Source organism: Myodes glareolus, chromosome 9, assembly GCF_982192425.1.
Source record: "Myodes glareolus chromosome 9, mMyoGla1.1, whole genome shotgun sequence".
In the NCBI taxonomy this organism is placed as follows: domain Eukaryota; kingdom Metazoa; phylum Chordata; class Mammalia; order Rodentia; family Cricetidae; genus Myodes; species Myodes glareolus.
The window spans coordinates 54,344,312-54,363,937 of NC_142034.1; the positions used below are offsets into that span (position 1 = coordinate 54,344,312).

The window sequence follows — 19,626 nt, forward strand, 5'->3', positions numbered from 1 at the left end:
CGCGGCGGACAGACGCCCTGGGGGAATACGGCCGGGGGCTGGGGCCGGCTGTGCTTTACGGCACTGCCTGCACCGAAGCATCCAGCGCTAAGGAAAAAGGTCTGTCACGAGGGGAACGAAAGGACGACGGGGTCGGGGGACTTGCTTTACGGCACGGCGGGATGAGCGCGAGAGCGGCTCGGAGAAACCGGAGGATTTGGTTGGCTTTTGCGACAGCGAATGGGAGAAACGCCCGCCGCGGGCGTATTTGCGACAGAGGCGTGCTGGGCGCCCAAATACACTTTGCTACGTCGCGGCGCCCAGGGCCCAGCCCTTGTCGGGAAGAGACATGTATTCCCTTTAACACAAGGAATAGTGGCTTCCTTTCACACCGCACGCTCTAAAGTGATATAAACATTATCCTCGGGACAGAGAAAAGGTAGTTTTATGAATCCGAGTCTCGGTCCTCCATAATGCCGAGACCGGAAATGTCGCAATCCATCCACGCACCGCACCTCTCGTCGCAGCCTTCCCCGCCCCCACCCCCACACATTTTGCATCACACCTCTCTTTGAGGCACGGTGAGCTGACTGTGGGGGGAGCCCGCGAGTCGTTCAAGACCAACTTAAGCAACGATTCGGTGAAACTTAAATTATTAAGAAAGAGCCTAGAACTACCCCGACAGGTAATCTCAAACAACAGAGCTGATAACTCCAAGAGGTTACCTTAGACCTATTAACAGAACTGCAACCCTACTTAGAAGACCTCGCTGAGGTTGGAGGGCTGAAGGGCTGTGATGTCACAAGGGGCGTCTCGGCCGGGGCCAGGTCCCTTGACTGTGATTGGTTGATTCGGAGAAGGGCGATGATGGAGAAGGGCGGGAGCAAATTACAGAGACAAAGAAAGTCTTTGGGTGTGACAATTAGAGAAGGGCGTGCGAAGGGGCTCCAAGGCTGTAGTCTCTATATAGTCTTGTTTTCACCTGCTCCAGCGCCAGGAAGCAGAGGCTGAGGAGAGCCAGTCTGACCCTGAGCCCCAGCGCCCCCCGCCCACTGCGGTGGGGGCAGGGCCAAGGGGCGGGACTATGTGGAGCTGGGAGGCTGGGCCGAGTAATTGAAGTGGCTACCAAGTTGAGCCATGGAGAAGCCCGAGTCTCTTGCGTCGGTTAGCGGCCTCAGTGCGGAATCCCCTCGGGGGGTTCCTAGGGCAGTACCTGGAGGTGTCCGAGGTAAACAAACAGACACCGGACTGCCCTCCGGAGTAGCCTTGTTTCCTGGTTCTGGCCCCCTCTTGCATTCCGGGGGCACTGTAATTTGTAGTCCTGGTCCAGTCCGGCCCTCTGAAGGGGTAGTGACCCTCAGTTCCGGACCCAGTCTGCATTTCGGGGAGGTTGCAGGTTGTAGCCTTGGGTCCAGCAAATCCCCTGGCACTGGAACCGGTGCATCTAGGGTGTCCATCCCTGGGCCGGGGGAGCCTAAAGTGTACAGCTCGGAGAATAGTCCACGTTCCGGGTCAGCTCTCTTGAACTCTCAAAACTGTGAGGAGCGTCCCCGGAGCATCCTAAAAAATGGCAGTTCCTTCATGATGAAGAAAACCTCCAGTACGGAGAAGTAAGCTCAGCGGTTAGCCAGGAGCCCACAAACCTGAGATGGGAGGGAGGAGTTCAGGACCCCTAGGGCGGAAACCAAGAAAAAAGGGGAGGAGTCCTGAAAAGGGGATAGGGGACAGTAGGTGAGAAATATTGGGTAGGAAATCTGAGGTTCCAAGACTTGGGGGAGGCGGCAAGGGTCACAGAAATCCTGGCCACAGCGCACTGTAATTACCACTGGGCATCTGGCTCCAATCCTAGCCTCTACAAGGGAATATCGGAAGAGTTCTGTGCATGCCTGGAAGGATGAAGGAGACCCCTCTGTTAGGTGAGGGTCCTCAGAAGAGCTTCCTCCTTTGCTGTGTCCTCCCCACACCTTAGGAAATCTCAGCGCTGGGATGAGATGAACATCTTGGCTACCTACCACCCTGCTGACAAAGACTATGGCTTTATGAAGGTGGATGAACCCAGCACCCCCTACCACAGGTGCTAAGCCCTCAACCCTAGGTTTTCAGCCGGGACTCCTGTATTCTAGCAAGGGAACAGGAGAAAGAGGCCGAGAAGCCTCAGGTACTAGCCCTGCTTCCCCTCCTCAGGCTGCAGGACAATGACGAGGACCTCTCTGCCGGGTCTTCTCTGAAGGTGACCCCTGAAGCACTGGCAGAGAGGTGAGAGTCTACTGGAGAGCTGTGCCCTCTGCCCCATACCTCTGAACTCAGTCTCAGCTTTGTTCTTTGGCCCCGAAAATGGTACATACTACACTCCCCCTCGGGCATAACCAAAACCGATCTAGGGTATCACCAGCTTGGTCCCCACCCACCACCTGCCCCCACTGTTGTTTTCTCCCTTCTGTACCCCCAACTAGTCTCCCTCCCCTTCAGGTTTGCCACAATGGACAATTTCCTCCCCAAGGTCCTCCAGTATGGAGACAACAAAAGCTCCAGTACTGCAGATAGCTTTGCCAAGACTTGTAAGTGAGATGTGGGTGGGGCGGGCCTTGATGGAACGGGGAGGGAAAGCCTGGAGGGAGAGCCAAGCTTCCACACTGGCCCACAGACTCCAGTGATTTTGACAAACACCGAAAGATACACTACAGTGAAGGCAAATTCCTGAAAGCCCCGAGAAATCTGCCCTCGGCCAATGAGGATGAGAGCAGTGGGGCTAGTGCCAGCATCAGCAACAGTAATCAAAGTGTGATGATGGACCTGAAGCCCAGGCCTGTGGACAAAGGCTGGGCAGGAAGACTGCCCACAGGAGTCAAAAACGAGACTGTCCTGGTGACTGACAGACATGTCCTAGGCACCAGAGGTTAGTGGCAGAGACCTCGGGAATGAAGAGACGACCGTAGACGAGAGGCTCTTCCAGAGTCCAGCTCTCCCTGAACTTTGCTTTTTTCATATCTGTTCTCTTTGGCTCTGCTCCTCACTTCTCCGTTCTGTTTTCCTCTCTTCGTTGCACTGGCGTACAGTTCTGCTGTCTGGTAGAGAGGCAGTGGTTGGAGGTTACCCCAGGGAAGAAAAGGGACAGCTGGAGCTGAGTCTCCACTCGGGGTGGCCTCCAGAGATGACAAGCTGGGGGAACAGACAGTTTGAGTGAACCACTGGGGGATGCAGACTCACTGAAGGTTTTCTAAACTGGGGGCAGGGCAGCAGATGAGAACTGGTACCTGAACATTTCCCGACTGGTAGTGGCCCACTGTGCACACTTAGGATTCGTAGGCACAGCAGGTGGCCACAGACTCAGACTGTCTGGGTGATTTTTCAGATTCTGCCACTTACAGAAACCAGTTCCCCTCAGCTTCAGACTCTACGGTGAGGGAGCAGACTGATCTACAGCGCAAGGAGTATTACAGTAAAGGAAGATACCTGAGGTCCTGTTCCCACCCAGAGCTTGGAGAGGATCTAGAAGATGAAGAACAGGACAGTGAGAGCTGGGGAGGACAGCCCGGGGGTGGATGGGCAGAACAAGCAGCTTGCTAGGTGCCCCAGCCCTCATCTCACGTTACTTCCAGGTTCTTCAGGCCTGATCTGGGTTACTGAGAATCCCAAAGGCACTTCAGGTCCTATTGGAAGCCCCATAGGGTATGATAAAAATCATTTAGGGCTCTCTGGACGTATCCATGACCCTATTGCAACCCGAGAAGGGTACCATCTCCTTTAGCCTGGCTTTTAGCAAGCTCCCACCTCCCAGCCTCCCAATCCTAGCAGGCCAGTGCATCAGCATTAGGCATTAAAAGAGGCCCTAACCATCCCAGAGTCTAATGTCTATGTCACAGAGAACAGATACCAGGGATGCTCAGGGGGATTGAGAATCCCCCCAGTCTAGCATAAGCCAGTGACGCCATGCCTCCTCCTTGACTCCTCTCTGCTACCCCACCCCTCTCTAGTTAGTACCATATCCTCCAGAGGCAATGGGTCTCAGGTGGCATCCAACTATTGGGCTAAGGGGCTGACACGCCGAAGCACAGGGAACTCAGAAAAGGAACATGGAAGTAACCAGAACCCTCCAAGCTGGAATGGGCGCAGACATGAGCGTGGACAGAGGCAAGGGGGTATTTGCACTGAACAGAGAGAGGCATTGGGAATAAGTGGGTAGGTTCTAGAGATTTGAGGTTCACATGAACAAGAGCTTACCCCAGCTGCAAGAAAGCCCAACCTCCTCTTTCTCTAGATGAAAGCTTGTGGCTCCAGTGGACTCAGGATAAAGAGCCTAGACCATGGAAAATGTAGCCGGCTGAGGATGGGGTGAGGACAGCCTTCCCCAGCCCTTCCCACTCTAACAGTGGACAATAAAGACATCAGGAACCTGAGTGCTGGGAATTGGCTGTCCAGACTGGGCCCGCTCTATCGAGGATTGGGAGAGTTGGGGGTGTGGGAGTCTCTATGTACAATAAATGAGGAAAGCAGAGCCAAGAGAAGGAAGCTGAGCACAACCCAAGGGACTGGACTCCTAGGAGTAAGCACTTAGGGGCTAAGGCAGCAAAATCACAAATTTGAGCATAAGTTGTTCTACATGATGAGATCCTGTTAAGCATAAAACAAAACTTCGTGAATTTTTTTAAACCCTATCTGTTTTATTCACTTCATGTGGCGCACCTGTTGGCGGTCAAAGGAACTTTCCAGAATCAATTCCACTGAGGCTTCCAGAGATCAAACTCAGGTTGTCAGACTTGCTGTCTGGCAAGCACTTTTACTCAGTGAGCCACCTTGCTGGCCCTCTAGGATTTTTAAAATTTTATTACTATTATTATTATTACTACTATTTTTGTTGAGACAGAGTTTCTCTATGTAACTCTGGCTGTCTTTCTGGAATTTACTCTGTAAACCAGGTTAGCCTCAAATTCAGAGATCTGTCTACCTTACCTCCCAAGTGTTGGGATCAAAAGCATGTGTCACCACAGCCTGGCAAAACCTAGGATCTTGAAAAGGCCCAAGCTTGCAGCAGGATGGCATTGCCTGTTATAATTAATTGACCATCTTTAATCACAGCACTTGGGACAGAAGCAGGTGGATCTCTGTGAGTTAGAGGCCAGCCTGGTCTACAGAGACAGCCAAAGGTTACACAAAGAAACCCTGTCTCAAAAGACAAACAACAAACCCCCACAATCTACTGTTAGTTACCACAATTAACTGAGTGCTGGGATTAAAAGTGTGTACAATCACACCTGGCCTTGTAACAGTTATCTCACAGTTGAGGAAACTGAAGGGCTAGAGACCTTATCCTGGATCACACAAACTTTTTTGGTTTTTGTTTGTTTTGTAGACAGGGTCTCACTGTGTCGCTCTCACTGGCCTGTTGCTACATAGATCACACTAGCCTTGACCTCACAGAGATCTGCCTGCCTCTGCTGTAATTAAAGGCAGGTGCCACCTTGTCCTAGGCAGCATTTGACTCTAGATCCTCATGCTTTCCCTCAAAAAATTTATTCACCAAAGGAGAAAGTTGCTAAGAAAGACCGGGGTTCCAGAAGGAAGATGACAGCAGACAGTCTCTAGGGGCGGGGCTGTGGTTTCTCTGATCTCAGCGCCCCCTCCGCCCAGGCCCCACCTCTGCCCCTCCCAGAGCTGCCTAGAAGTGGTGGGGTGAGAGCTCCTCCTGGGTCACCCCTTTCCCTTTGGGGAAGGAATTGCAGACCCAGGCCCTGCCGACCAGAGGACCTCCTCTTCCTCATCAATAACCCTCCTGGGGGGTGGGGAGTGCATTTACCTACATCCCCCCCCCAACCTGCCAGGCCTCCAGGGCCCTTAGGCCAAAGCAGGTCACCTGAGATGACGGTCAAGCTAGATTTTGAAGAATGTCTCAAGGACTCACCCCGCTTCCGGTAAGTGTGCAGGTCCAGCAGGCTAAGGGGTGGGGATGGGCCGAAAGGTTCCACATGCCCTGACAAACAGCATCCCCCAGGCCGGACCTCCCTTAAAGCCTAGGCCACAAAGAGACAAGAGGGAACTGATGGGAAATGGTGCATCTGCTCTTCAACCCGGGCCTGGTGTTTCACACCTGTAATCCCAGCACTTGGGAGACTGAGGCAGGAAGATTGCTGTGTGTTCCAGACTAACCTGGGCTACAGAGTGAAACCCTTCAAAAGCAAATTACAAAAAGCAAAACCCCCATGCTCTCCAAAGCTCTTTTTCTCTGCCTGTCTGCACCTTCTGGCCTTTATAATTGGCATTCCTTCTTCCTTCTCAGTGGAACCCCTCCCCCAGCACCTGCCCCGGGGCGGTTAGCAACTTCCTGCCCTGGCCACATCCACCCTCCTGACACTTCCTGCTCTGGTCTTGGTTATTGAAGCTTAGAATGTGCACAGTAGCACACGAGTAATAACTGGCTTGTGGGTGGGCGCCCATTCTCAACTCATTTGTCTGTCTGTACCCACCACCCCATGACTCCAACCCCCCATCTTGATGATAAGCAGAGGACCCAGTGAACCCAAGCTCTGTTCTCATGACCCTGTCCCTCCTTTCTCAGAGCCTCAATTGAACTGGTGGAAGCTGAAGTGTCAGAATTGGAGACCCGCCTGGAAAAGGTGACCAAGTCACAGAGAAAAGATCCAGGATTGGATTGGATTAAAATAAGAGGGGTGGGCCAGGGAGACAGTGGGACACTGAGAATGAGTTACACGGTCATAGAAAGTTAACTGTACCTGGACATGATGGCTCATAACTGTAATCCTAGCACTTTAGAGTCTGAGGTTGAGGGAGGATGATCACCATGAGTGTAGACAGCCTGGGCAAAGCTAAAGAATGAGGGGTCTCTTAAAGTGAAGAGGAGTCCACAAAGATTAGGAAAAAATTCTGTGCCTTCAATAAGTTTAGGTTCTTTGTTTGTATTTGTTTGTTTTTATGGAGACAGGGTTTCTTTGTAGCTTTGGAGTCTGTCCTGAAACTAGCTCTTGTAGACCAGGCTGGCCTTGAACTCATAGAGATCCGCCTGCCTATGCCTCCCAAGTGCTGGGATTAAAGGTGTGTGCCACCACTGCCCAGCTAAATTTAGGTTCTTAAAATAAGGCGTGTTCGATTGTTTTGTGTGCATTTATATAAGCTCCAGCCCCTGACTCTGCTTTCTCTAATGTGTTTTCTAACGTGTATTTACTCACTCTGTGAATTTCCTATTGATGTTCAACAAATTCAGTTGCTTGACAATACACATCTGCTAGTTTGTCAAGAGTCTGATCACTCAGCTGTTTTTGGCTCTGGGTTACCTGAACAGTAGTCAGGGTCTTAACCAAAGCTATGGTCTCATCTGAAGACTGGGACTTTCAAGATCATGGGGTGGCTGTTCACAAATTTTCATATTTCACTGCTATTACAGGACTGGGGGCCGAACCTCTAGAGGCCACCCACAGTTCCTGCCACGAGGCTTTCCCTCCCCACAGACATGTCCTAGCATGCTTGCTGCCAGGAAGAAAGTAATTTTTCTGTGTACTACCAAGGTGTCACATGGTGTGGCATGGAGTGCCATCCCATTGCCTTTGCCATACTCGGCCTGTTTGAAGCCAACCACAAGCCTTCCTCACACTCCATGAGAGTGGGGCTTAGGACAAGAGAGATGATTATTCACTGGTCCTTGCTGCTCTTCCAAAGGACCCATTCATTCTTAGCTCTCAGGTTGGGTGGCTCATGATTACCTGTAGTTCCAAGAGATCTGATTCTCTCTTCTGGCCTCAGACACTCTGCGCACGCGTGTGTGCGTGCGTGCATGTGTGTGTGTGTGTGTGTGTGTGTGCGCGCGCGCGCGTGCGTGTGCAGGTGCACGCTGTAGTGCCTGTGGGGAGCTCAGTGCAGTTTTCGGGAGTCAGTTCTCCCTCCACCATAGGCTCTGGGATTGCACGTTGACTTCCAGGCTTGCATGGCATGTGCCTTTACCAGCGAACCCACCTCACTGACCTGAAGTTGGTTTGCTAAAAAACTGGAAGCCCAGTGTGGTGGCACATACCTTCCTCAGCACTCAGGAGGCAGAGGCAGGCAGAACTCTATGAGTTTGAAGCCAGACTGGTCTACAGAGCAAGTTCCAGGACAGCCTTGGCTACACAGACAGACCCTGTCTCAAACAAACAAACAAAAAACCACAACAGAGTTGGTGTGATGGTTCAGTGGTTAAGAGTACATACTGTTCTTTCAGAGAACCTGAGTTCCATTCCCAGGACGCACATCTGGTGGCTCCTAACTGCCTGTAACTCCAGCTCCAAAGGATCTGACGTCCCACTGTCCTCCTCACTCATACGCAAACATATACATTTATTCATAAATAATAAAAATATTTAGATTAAAAATTTTTTAAACTGGGAATAACAATGTGTTCCATTCAAGTTGTCTAATGCATTAAAGGTTCCTCTTTATTGTTGACTACAGTTGTATCCTATAGATGTACTACTAATTACTGGTTTAGGGTTTTTTGTTTTTGTTTTGTTTTTCCTGAGACAGGGTCCTTCTATGTTGTCTTGAGTGGCCTGGAACTTGCTATCTTGACCAGGTTGGCCTCAGTCTCACAGAGATCTACCTGCCTCTGCCTCCTAAGTACTGGGAGTAAAGGCGTGTGCCACATGCCCGGCTAGTTATTGGTTCAGTTTTATGAAAGGTCTTTTCTCAGCTACGGGAGAAAGGGGCATGAATACATAGGAGAACTAGACAGTCTGCTGACCTATATGTGAGGTGTAGCCATGTTGTCTCCTTGTCACAAACTGATATGACTTGATCTTGATCAGTTTCCTGACCGCTACTGATCATGCTAGCCACTTTCAGTCTGAGCTATGTTTCTCAGAAGCATCCACAAGTCCCTAGAAAAATGTGCTGGAAAGGCATGCATGGGGCCTGGCTCCTGGCACCTTGCCACTTCTTCACAAAGCCTCCCTGTGGCCTCTTAGCCTAGGCCAAGCTGAAGGACTCCACAGACAAGCGCTTCATCCACAATATGGCAACTCATGTCCAAAGTCTAGCATGTCGCTTTGAGGGTGATGCAGCCACAGCCTGTGGATAATGGCGCCCAGGGCTGAGGAGACTGATTTGGGATTCCAGCTCAGCCATCTGGCTTTCCCTTCCCAGCTCTGTTAGAGCTCTGAGCATGACAAAGGTGCTGAAAAATGGACTAACATCTTACCTGGCCCTGCTCCTGAGGCCTCAATGGCTAATTCATATTTGCAAGGAAGCGTTTAAAAGAATAGGGAATGATACCCCTCCCTCGCAACACACAACAGAGGCTGTAGAACTGAACCCTGCCAGGCAGAGAATGGGTATCAGCAACAAGACAGTGCACAAATGGGGCACAAAAAGGTAGGTAGGATTAGACAGGGAAAGGAATTTGAGAAGTAAAGTTGACTTTGGAGAGATTTGAGAACGGGCATAGGAAATGGAAGCTAGGAAATGGCGTCGCAGGTGTGGTTTTGAAATGGCACTGCATGGGGCCGGATGGGATGGTAGATGAGATTAGAAAAGGGTTAGCCAGTCTTGGGCACGGGGAGACGTGGAGCAGAGTAGAGGCATCACCTGGTGCCCTGACCACTGGTATTGTTCCCTCTTGTCCTTTATTCCTTCCCAGCTCCTCAAGCTGGGTACCTGCCTCCTGGAAAGTGGGCACCATTACCTTGCTGCCAGCCGTGCCTTCATAGTTGGCATTTGTGACCTGGCTCACCTGGGCCCACCAGAGCCCATGATGGCGGTATGTGATGATTCTGAACCAGGGCTGTGGTTGCTGGGGGCAGGGACTGGGATAAGGAGATGCTATGGAAGAGGAAGGCTGGACCTAAGGTCTGCAGAGCCTGGGTCAGAGCTAAGCTGGGGCTATCGTCCAAGAAGGGTCCAGCAGGTAGAACCTACAGTTGGGTGGACCTTAATGTCCCATACCTGGTACTTTCTCTGTGGTTTTTCTTGTCCAGGAGTGTCTGGAAAAATTCACTGTGAGCCTAAATCACAAGCTGGACAGCCACGCCGTGAGTGGGGGATGTGGGGCCTGGGGGTAATGGAATGGATGGGGCAGGATTGTCTGATCCTGACTCTTACTGTCAATTTCTTCCAACAGGAGCTTCTCGATGCTACTCAACACACACTGCAGCAACAAATCCAGACTCTGGTCAAGGAGTGAGACGGGAGGGAAAGGGGTCTTATTTCCCAGGAACTAGCCCTCCCTGTCTTCCCATTTCCACGAGGCCTCTCCAATAGGAGGAGCTGTGAGGGTGGGTGGGAAGTGACCTGCCTTCAGCCTTCCCAAGCATCCCCAGAACTTGCCTCTCACGGGCTAAATGACAGGATATTGGGGGGGCGGGGTATCCTGATATTTTTCTCTCCTGGGGATGGGAGGGTAAATCTATGATTTTTGCTTTGTCTCCCCTAACTCTAGAGGTCTCCGGGGTTTCAGAGAGGCTCGCAGGGATTTCTGGAGAGGGGCGGAGAGCCTGGAGGCTGCCCTTACCCACAATGCAGAGGTCCCCAAACGACGTGTCCAAGAAGCAGAGGAGGCTGGAATTGCTTTGAGGACTGCCCGAGCCGGGTACCGGAGTCGGGCGTTGGATTATGCCCTGCAGGTAGGTGCCTACCCCAACCCATCCTCCAGAATACCTTGAGGTGTTACCTCAAGAGCAGGGAGTCCCAGCGTGTGATGGAAGGACGTGCTGTGATTTCAAGACTGACCCGAGGTCTTTTTGGACCTTCAGGTCAATGTGATTGAGGATAAGAGGAAGTTTGACATCATGGAGTTCGTGAGTTTGGGGAGCAGCAAAGATGGAGAGGAACCTGCTGCAAGCAGGAGGGGAGAGGGGAGGGGAGAGGAGGGGAAGGGTATTCTTCCTCAGCTCCGCCCCTGCCCACCTTGTCCCTCAGGTGCTACGTTTGGTAGAGGCCCAGGCTACCTACTTCCAGCAGGGCCATGAAGAGCTAAACAGCCTGGCTCAGTATCGGAAGGAGTTGGGTGCCCAGGTGAAGGACCCTAGGCAGTTGGGGCTGGGAGCTTAGGGTATGCTAAGGTGACTCTCCTGGCCTGGTTGGGGCAAACTCAGACATCTGAGAAGTCCCTCCTGTGCTCAGTTACACAACCTGGTCTTGAATTCGGCGAGAGAGAAGAGAGACATGGAACAGAGGCATGTGTTACTGAAGCAGAAGGCAAGTGCTGGTGCAGGATGGGAGGAATGCAGGCCAGTAGCTGTGGTCTCTGCCTGCCCCAGCTGTGTTTGATCCTCTTATGCCCCCAGGAGCTGGGTGGTGAGGAGCCAGAGCCAAGCCTAAAGGAGGGGCCTAGTGGCTTGGTGATGGAAGGACACCTTTTCAAACGTGCCAGCAATGCATTTAAGACCTGGAGCAGGTAAGACAGCTGACACAGCTAAACTCACCCAGCTTAAGATTGTGGGAAGGGTGATTACTAGCTATGCATGTCCAGATATAGCCCTGAGTCAGCAAAGACAGACAGACAGACACCAAAGTAAGCAGCTTGCTGTGTTAGAAGGTAATAATAAAATGCCTGGCACAGCAGCGCAGGCCTTTAATCCCAGCCCTGGGAAGGCAGAAGCAGGTGGATCCCTGAGTTCAAGGCCAGCCTGGTCTACATAGCAAGTTCCAGGATAGCCAGGGCTACATAAAGAGACTCTGTATCCAGGAAAGCAAAAGAAAAGAATAATGCCAGGAGTTAGGGTGGTGGTACACACACGTGGTCTCAGCGCTGTGCAGGAGTTAGGGTGGTGGTGCACACCCGTGGTCTCAGCACTGTGCAGGAGTGAGGGTGGTGGTGCACACCTGTAGTCTCAGCGCTGTACAGGCTGAGGGAGAAAGATTCTGAATCTGAAGTCCCAGGTCAGGCAGAGCTCCCAAGCAAAACCCTGTTTATAAAGCGGGGGGAGCTAAAAGAAAGGGATGACAATGTTATAAAAAATACAGCAAGGGACATGATGATCTGATGATGATCTGGGTAGAGAAGGTAAAATTTAGTTTCAATTTTTTTGTTTGAAGGGCTGAGGATTAAACTCAGGGCCTTAACCCTGTGAGGCAAGGGACTGACCATGAACTACACCCACAGTCCAGGGTTCCCAAATCTTTTTCTTTCTTTCTTTCTTTCTTTTTTTTTTTTTTTTTAAAAATTTCTATGAGTGTTGGGTACCTTGGAACTGTAATTACAGTCTTAGGCTGCCATGTGGGTGCTGGGGATTGAACCTGGGTCCTCTGGAACAGCAGTCAATGCTCGTAACCACTGAGCCATCTCTGCAGCCCTCAGGGCTCCCAATTCTAAATAAAATGTCAGAAGCTGGACATGGTGGATCATGCCTGCAATTCTAGTGCTTAAGAGGAGGCAGGGGCATTGGAATTCTGTGTGTGGACAACTAGGCAATAGAACTGTCACTTTATCACTGTCACGTGAGGCTTTTTGGCACCCACTCCTTTTTATTTTTTTCAGACGTATCTCATGCATCCCAGGCTGATCTCAAGTTTACTGTGTAGCCAAGGATGACCTTGAACTCCTGCTCTTCCTCCCTCCACCTCCCCAAAGCTGGCATTACAGGTGTACTCGCCATGCCTGGGTCGGGCGGTGCTGGTGCTGGCTCACGCCTTTAATCCCAGCACTTGGGAGACAGAAGCAGGTATATCTCTGTGAGTTCAGGACCAGCCTGGTCTACAGATTGAGTTCCAGAACAGCCAAGGTTACACAGAGAAACCCTGACTTAAAAAAAAAAAAAAGCAACTTTTGAGTTAATATTTCAAGGATATCTGAAGGAAAACGTTGTAGACAGAAGGATGAGTTAATAGGCAAGTCCTGAGTTCTCTCAGTGCTTATAAAACTGGACCTGAGCCTGGTCAGGGTGGGGGAGGAAGGAGGAGGAGCCAGAGCGTGTGGGAATCAGGCTAGAAATGTGCAGAAATTGGTAGCGCTTTCAGGACTACTCTGAGGAAAATGGGAAGTCCTGCAGGGTCTAAGACAGGACAGTGTCATGTCTTGATGGGACTACTTCATCTTCCAGAACTACCGCCAGCCCATATGGGACCTTGGGACAAATGAGAAAATGGAGCCCCTTCCCCAACATAGTTCCATTTGTCAAAAGCTGTAGCAATAAGCCTGGTTTGGTGCCAGCAGTCAGTAGTCTAAGGTGAGAAGACCACAAATCTGAGGTCAGCATGGACTGTAGAGGGAATTTCTAGGCCAGTCTGGGTGACGTGGCAAGATCCTATCCCAAACAATTGTAAAAGTGGGAGTGAGTCCAGCGCCTCGTGACACGCCCGGAAATAGCATTCAAACTTCTACCCCTGAGGCTGTCTCCCACTTTGATCTCCTTCAACACTGGTCACAACTAGAAAAAATAATTGCAACAATAAACTTATTTTAGTTAAAAAGAAAGAAAGAAGGAAAAGCAAGCTAGGTGTGGTGGCGTCTGCCTGCAGCCTAGCCTGTAAGGTGGAAGCAGAAGGATCAGGAGTTGAAGGCTGGCCTTACTGCCATCTGCTGGAAAGTGGGCTTCATACATAATGTCCAATCTGAGTTGTCCAAGGAACGAACGCCCCTTCCATGTCCTATTCTGCACAACTTCCCACCATTCTCTTGAACGTCTCGTGGGACTGCCAGCCCATACCTCTCTCTCTTTCTTTTTTTATTTTTTTGTTTGTTTGTTGTTTTTTTTTTTTTTTGAGATATGGTTTTCTCTATGTAACACTGCTGACTGTCCTGGAACTAGCTCTATAGACCAGGTTGGCCTAGAACTCAGAGGCCTGCCTCTGCCTCCTGAATACTGGGATTAAAGGCATGTGCTCCAAGATTCCTAAGAGGCAAAGAGCATATAGCCTTTCTTCTATCCATTCCTGAGCTTGTCCCCAGACTGCCCACACACTTAACCATTTCTATCTTCTCCAGACGCTGGTTCACCATTCAGAACAACCAACTGGTCTACCAGAAGAAATATAAGGTAGGTACTGGGTGCCTGGACTCTAGATAGAGTCAGCCCTCACTTACCGTGCTGGATCTTGGCTCCCTGATCACTTTCTGCCAGGACCCTGTGACTGTTGTGGTGGATGACCTTCGTCTCTGTACAGTGAAGCTCTGTCCAGACTCAGAAAGACGTTTCTGTTTCGAAGTAGTGTCCACCAGCAAGTGAGTACAGTCCCTTGGGGGCAATATTCTAATATGTCTGAATATTTACAAACCAGAAAGGCAGGGCCACCAAGATGAGGCTCCCTGTGCAGTTCTGGGACTCGGTCCTTTCTTTGGCGGCTGGGTCAAAGCAGGGAGCCTTGGCTGAGAGCACAGGGTGGAAGGAGATATCATAGAAGAGACTGCCAATTTTTACAGAAATATGGGTGCTCTTCTTAGAATGGGAATTATATCCAATAAATTCACTGTCAGTTGAAAAGATATTGAAAAACCTGCTGTACATATAACTTAGCCTAGACTTAGCCTTCTGTAAGCGTGCTGGAAACCTGTTAGCCTACAACCACAAGTCTCTTTACAATAAAGTGTTATTGAATACTCCACTGAAAATCAAAATCAAAATTGCTGGATAAATACTCCTTTGTGCATTAATATTGAAAAATATTTTTTTGGCTGGGCAGTGGTTGTGCATGCCTTTAATCCCTGTACTCAGGAGGCAGAGGCAGGTGATCTCTGTCAGTTTCAGGCCAGCCTGGTCTACAGAGCGAGTTCCAGGACAGTCAAGGCTACACTGAGAAACCCTGTCTCGACAAACATATATATATTCTTCATATGACCAATTCAGCACAACTGAATGTCAGTTTGCCCATTCTGCCTCATAGCCCTTGACCTCAGACCCCCTCTGTCACTCTCACCCATCCCCCTCCAGGTCCTGTCTCCTCCAGGCTGACTCTGAGCGCCTCCTGCAGCTGTGGATCAATGCTGTTCAGAGCAGCATTGCCTCAGCCTTCAGTCAGGCTCGCCTTGATAACAGCCCTCGTGGTCCAGGCCAGGTATCTTAATATGGGCACTGGGGAATCATGCTGCCCTGGGAGACGGAGCACTGCTCACCCTTAGGCCCCCTGCTTACCCTTTCTTCCCCATCTCCTTCAGGTCTCAGGATACCTTGCCCTGGGCTCTGCTGCTACCCTGGGCTGTGGCGGGGCAGCCAGAGGAAGGGAGCCTGGAGGAGTTGGGCAGGTGGCAGCCCAGGTACAGAGTGTAGAGGGAAATGCCCAGTGCTGCGACTGCAGGGAGCCAGCCCCAGAGTGGGCCAGCATCAACCTCGGTGTCACTCTCTGCATTCAGTGCTCCGGCATCCACAGGTCATTCCCTGAGACCCCAAGCCTGAGCCCTGCTTTCAGCTGCCATGTGGCCTCTCATAAGGCCCCTCTCATGCATCCTACCCTGTTTTGTTTTATTTTGTTTTCTTATATTCTTCTATGTCACTGGCCACCAAACTTGCTGCAAAAACTGCACATGCAAGTTGGGTATAGATAGGTTTAGGGGGATCCTAGAGGAATTTATTGTCCTTTGCTTTGTTTTGTTTTTCAAGATAGGGTTTCTTTGTGTAGCCATGGCTGTCCTGGAACTCGCTCTGTAGACCAGGCTGGCCTCGAACTTACAGAGATCGGCTTACTTCTGCCTCCTGAGTGCTAGGATTAAAGGCATGCACCACTACTGCCCAGCCCAGGGAATTTGTTGTCTTGATCAGAGGAAGCATGGGTTAGGGTTTGCTGAGGGTGGGATAGCCACAGAGCTCAGAGAAGAGGTTCTAAGGTCCTACCAAGTTCTTAAGGCCTCACCACCATTCTGAAGAGGGGAGGGAGATGGCACAAAAAGAATGTTCCAGACCAAAATACCTTGAGAAAAGTAAGGGGCTAGAGAGCACGAGGTCTTAAAATAAAACAGAAGATAAAGGGAGGGATGGTGAGAAGACTGCCTCTTGGCCCAGCTCCTCCACACAGCCTCCACAAAGGCCCGGCCTCTGAGTCTTTTCAGTAGCAACAGCTTCCCTGACTACTGCCCACACAGGGCATGACTCTCCCTCTGGCCCTCCAGGAGCCTGGGTGTTCATTTCTCCAAAGTCCGGTCTCTGACCCTTGACTCCTGGGAACCAGAACTCGTGAAGGTAACTTGGGCTATTGCGATGGCAAAGGGCAGAGAAGCCCTGAGGGCTCAGGCACTCACCCTATTACCCGACCTCTTTCTCTTGGCCTCTCCTGGGCCTCCTGAAGCTTATGTGTGAGCTGGGGAATGTCATCATCAACCAGATCTACGAGGCCCGGGTGGAGGCCATGGCAGTGAAGAAGCCAGGGCCCAGCTGCTCCCGGTGAGGCTGGGGTGGAGGTATCCAGGGCTTCCTGCCACTGGGGTAAGGGGTGGTGGCGGGATGAGGGACCTAAGGCTCTCTTCTCCCCACCTCCAGGCAGGAAAAAGAAGCCTGGATCCATGCCAAGTATGTGGAGAAAAAGTTTCTGACCAAGCTTCCTGAAATTCGAGGGCGAAGAGGTGGCAGGGTACCCCCAAGAGGACATCCTCCTGTGCCCCCAAAGCCTGCTGTCAGGCCACAGCCAGGGATTGTCAGGTCCAAATCAGGTAAGGAGTATATGGCTCATTGCTGTCTGCTCAGTAGTGGGCCAGGTCTTCTAGGGAGGCAGAATAGGACATCCCCTGGAGAGAGTTGGGAAGACCAGACTATAGTTTCAGGGAGTTACAGTAGGGCATGGGACTGGGCATGGGAAAAAGTGTGGGGTGGAATATGTCATGTCAGGATGAGCCACAAAAGGGGTATCTGTGCTAGGTGGCTGTGGCACATACCTTTAATCCCAACACTTGGGAGATAGAGAAAGGTAGACGAATCTCTGAGTTCCAGGACAGCCAGGGCTACACAGAGAAACCCTGTCTTGAAAAACAAAAGCAAACAAGCAAATAAAAGGAAGGCTGGGAAGGCAATCTCCAGTATGAGAAGAGGCAGGAGAGGGGTTGAGCTTGGCGGCCTGGGAAGGAGGGTATGAGCCTGACCCAGGCAGTGGAAGGTAAGAGGTGAGTCTGTCAGGGAGTTAGTTCACCTCTGGCATCCAGCCAGTCTGGGTGGTTGGACAGGCTGAGGAGGTGAGTGATACTGTCTCCTCCACACCCAGGGCCCTGCACACATACATCCCGACACGTATGCACACACACATCACTCCCATCTCACCACAGCCCTGAGTCACCAGGCCTCCCCACAATTTAGACGTGACTTCCTCCCTCACAGCATCTGGGGACTGTGCTGAAGCTTTCTCCCTGGACTCAGCACTGATTTTCCTTAACAGAGTCCCCATCTGACGACCTGGGAAGCCTGCACCCTGGGGCCCTGCTGTTCCAAGCTGCTGGACATCCTCCATCTCTTCCTACCATGGCTGATGCCCTGGCCCATGGAGCTGATGTCAACTGGGTCAATGGGGCTCAGGGGAATGCCACACCTCTGATCCGGGCCACAGCTGCTGTGAGGACCATGCTGACCTTGCCTACTAGACCCCAAAGCTCCTCCTGACCAAAGCTCCTCCTGACTCTCCCAGGGGCCTTCATCCCCTAAGGAAGTCCCATAGACTGGGTGTTAAGGGTGGTTTGGAGGTGGTGAACCAATCTTGGACCCACAGCTTGCATGAGATTTTAAACAAGTTGTCAATCTCTGTGGACCTTTAGCCTCCTCATCAGTAAACTAGGAATGGCAGGAGGCCTGAGACCTCAGCATATGCTGCACTTGCTGAGGACCAGGGTTCAGTTCCCAGGAACCCAGAAGGCAGCTCAGAACTGTAACTCTAGTACCAGAAGATCCAACACCCTCTTCCGGCATCTTCACTCACTGCATGGGGCACACACACATGCAGGCAAAACACCTACACACATAAAATTTAAAAAAAAATCTTTTTTTTTTTCCCAAGGCAGGGTATCTCTGTGGCTTTGGAACCTGTCCTGGAACTAGCTCTTGTAGACCACTTTGGCCTCGAACTCACAGAGATCTGCCTGCCTCTGCCTCCAGAGTGCTGGGATTAAAGGCGTGTGCCACCACCGCCCAGTCAAAATTAAAAAAAAAATCTTTATAAAGAGGAGTGGCATGCCTCATCATAATGCAGAGTAGATTTAATACATGAGCATGTAGGAGGTGACAGTCAAGCCTGACACCTAGGTGTACTTTGAATACCACACTCCACACTCCTATCATCTTAGTTACGCCACCCTAAAACATCTAGAAATCCACCTCTAAATATGTCATTCCCTTCTTGATCTCTCCATGCAGAATTCTCTTTTGGCCTGTGAGTTTCTCCTCCAGAATGGGGCAAACGTCAACCAGGCAGACAATGCTGGCCGGGGCCCACTTCACCATGCCACCATTCTTGGCCACACAGGGTAGGGAGCTGGGGAAATGCCAACATCGGGAGGAGATTTTTGCGGGAAGGCTGTAGCTGAATTTGACTTTCTTTTCAGGCTTGCTTGCCTGTTCCTGAAACGGGGTGCAGATCTGGGGGCTCGAGACACAGAAGGCAGGGACCCTCTGACTATTGCAATGGAAACTGCCAACGCTGACATCGTAACCTTGTGAGAATGCCAGAGGGTCGGGCTAGTACTTGGACAGTCCGTTCATCTTTGGGGTAGGATTTATGCCAAAACCAGACCTGGAAGGTGAGGTCTGGGGAGGGGTGGGGTAAAGCCCTCTGTGGGTGGTGGGGTGTGGGACAGGATGAAATAATGGGAGTTTATCTTGGGAGCCATTATTCGTAGATCAGCATTGCAGAAAAGTTCATGTGTTTGCTTTTTAAAGCACTGGTCACCAGAAAGGCATTTTCACCGAGTGATGTAGCTTAAAGGGTGGGAAGTTAGGGAGTGCGAAGTAGTTTATTCCTTAATTCCCACCCTTCAGGTTGCGACTGGCAAAGATGAGGGAGGCTGAAGCGGCCCAGGGCCAGGCAGGTAAAGCAACCACTCATTTACCCGGAGGCCCGGCCCTGGCTTACCTGTCCCCTAGTGCCCAACTGCATTACTGCCATTGTTTATTCAACACACACGGTTTGGGCTATCGAAGGCGCCTGACCCTCAGAACAAAGGAAGGAATAGGCGCCTGGGCTGCGCTTACAATGCACCCACACTTCAAAAGCTTGCTCTGCCAGACCCCACCCCTACTGCCTTCTTGTCGTAGTAGCCCAGTTGTCCCGCCTCCCAGCCTTTCCTCTGTCCTCCTCAGGAGACGAGACGTATCTCGACATATTCCGAGACTTCTCTCTCATGGCGTCGGACGACCCCGAGAAACTCAGCCGTCGCAGTCACGACCTCCATACTCTTTGATTCCAGGCCCCTCCCCACTTTGCCATGACTTGTTCTCTAATAAAGTCTGCTTCTTCTTTCTCAGTTCATTTACTGGGCGCCACTTGGGGGCCCGGCTGGGTAATGGGCGCCGTAGCTTCTCAAGAGGTTAGGATTTCTCTAATAAAGGAGGAGGCTGCCTAGCACCCAGCGGCTTAGCGAGAGGGGCTTTCGAGTTCAGACGACAAGGGAAGCCACCGGCGTGGGGACCTGGGCACGCCGGGGTGGCCCAAAGGCATCCCTGGAATGCGATGGCTCAGCACCCGCCCCCTCGGGAGTTCCCAACCGGGATCCAACCCCGAGGCCTGGGTTTTCTCAGAATGGAAGGACTGGAGATCTTGCTCCGA

The 19,626-nt window shown here is 51.3% G+C and overlaps 2 protein-coding genes and 1 long non-coding RNA gene across 9 annotated transcripts; 2 read left to right on the top strand and 1 right to left on the bottom strand.

Moving 5' to 3' along the window:
• Window positions 1-686: 686 nt before the first annotated feature.
• LOC125409442 (protein phosphatase inhibitor 2-like) lies at window positions 687-4,376 on the top strand. Of its 6 annotated transcripts, XM_085695171.2 has the most exons (9): window positions 691-1,589; window positions 1,949-2,053; window positions 2,164-2,235; window positions 2,449-2,537; window positions 2,624-2,875; window positions 3,332-3,490; window positions 3,579-3,626; window positions 3,975-4,118; window positions 4,238-4,376. In XM_085695171.2, the coding sequence occupies exons 1-9, from the start codon at window positions 1,117-1,119 to the stop codon at window positions 4,294-4,296; spliced, it is 1,401 nt and encodes a 466-aa protein (XP_085551297.2). In that variant the 5' UTR covers window positions 691-1,116; the 3' UTR covers window positions 4,297-4,376. The 6 variants fall into 6 exon arrangements, with proteins under 6 accessions (XP_048304400.2, XP_085551297.2, XP_087766548.1 ...); XM_048448443.3 differs by lacking the exon at window positions 3,975-4,118 and having other exon boundaries at window positions 687-1,589; window positions 2,480-2,552; window positions 2,605-2,875; XM_087910422.1 differs by lacking the exon at window positions 3,579-3,626 and having other exon boundaries at window positions 692-1,589; window positions 3,975-4,154; window positions 4,245-4,376.
• Window positions 2,521-6,265, bottom strand: LOC146892968 (uncharacterized). The gene is made up of 3 exons (XR_015003641.2): window positions 5,879-6,265; window positions 4,201-4,276; window positions 2,521-3,138 (listed from the first exon to the last, which is right to left on the bottom strand). It is a non-coding gene; the product is annotated as an uncharacterized LOC146892968 (long non-coding RNA).
• Acap1 (ArfGAP with coiled-coil, ankyrin repeat and PH domains 1) lies at window positions 4,512-19,320 on the top strand. Of its 2 annotated transcripts, XM_048448437.3 has the most exons (22): window positions 4,512-5,888; window positions 6,533-6,590; window positions 9,599-9,718; window positions 9,936-9,989; window positions 10,079-10,137; window positions 10,397-10,580; window positions 10,710-10,754; window positions 10,876-10,971; window positions 11,080-11,154; window positions 11,244-11,353; window positions 13,883-13,934; window positions 14,019-14,119; window positions 14,826-14,949; window positions 15,050-15,261; window positions 15,998-16,067; window positions 16,174-16,268; window positions 16,365-16,534; window positions 17,251-17,423; window positions 18,219-18,328; window positions 18,407-18,517; window positions 18,840-18,889; window positions 19,161-19,320. In XM_048448437.3, exons 1-22 carry the CDS (start codon window positions 5,836-5,838, stop codon window positions 19,259-19,261), a joined length of 2,223 nt encoding a protein of 740 aa, XP_048304394.2. In that variant the 5' UTR covers window positions 4,512-5,835; the 3' UTR covers window positions 19,262-19,320. The 2 variants fall into 2 exon arrangements, with proteins under 2 accessions (XP_048304394.2, XP_048304395.2); XM_048448438.3 differs by lacking the exon at window positions 6,533-6,590.
• Window positions 19,321-19,626: the final 306 nt, after the last annotated feature.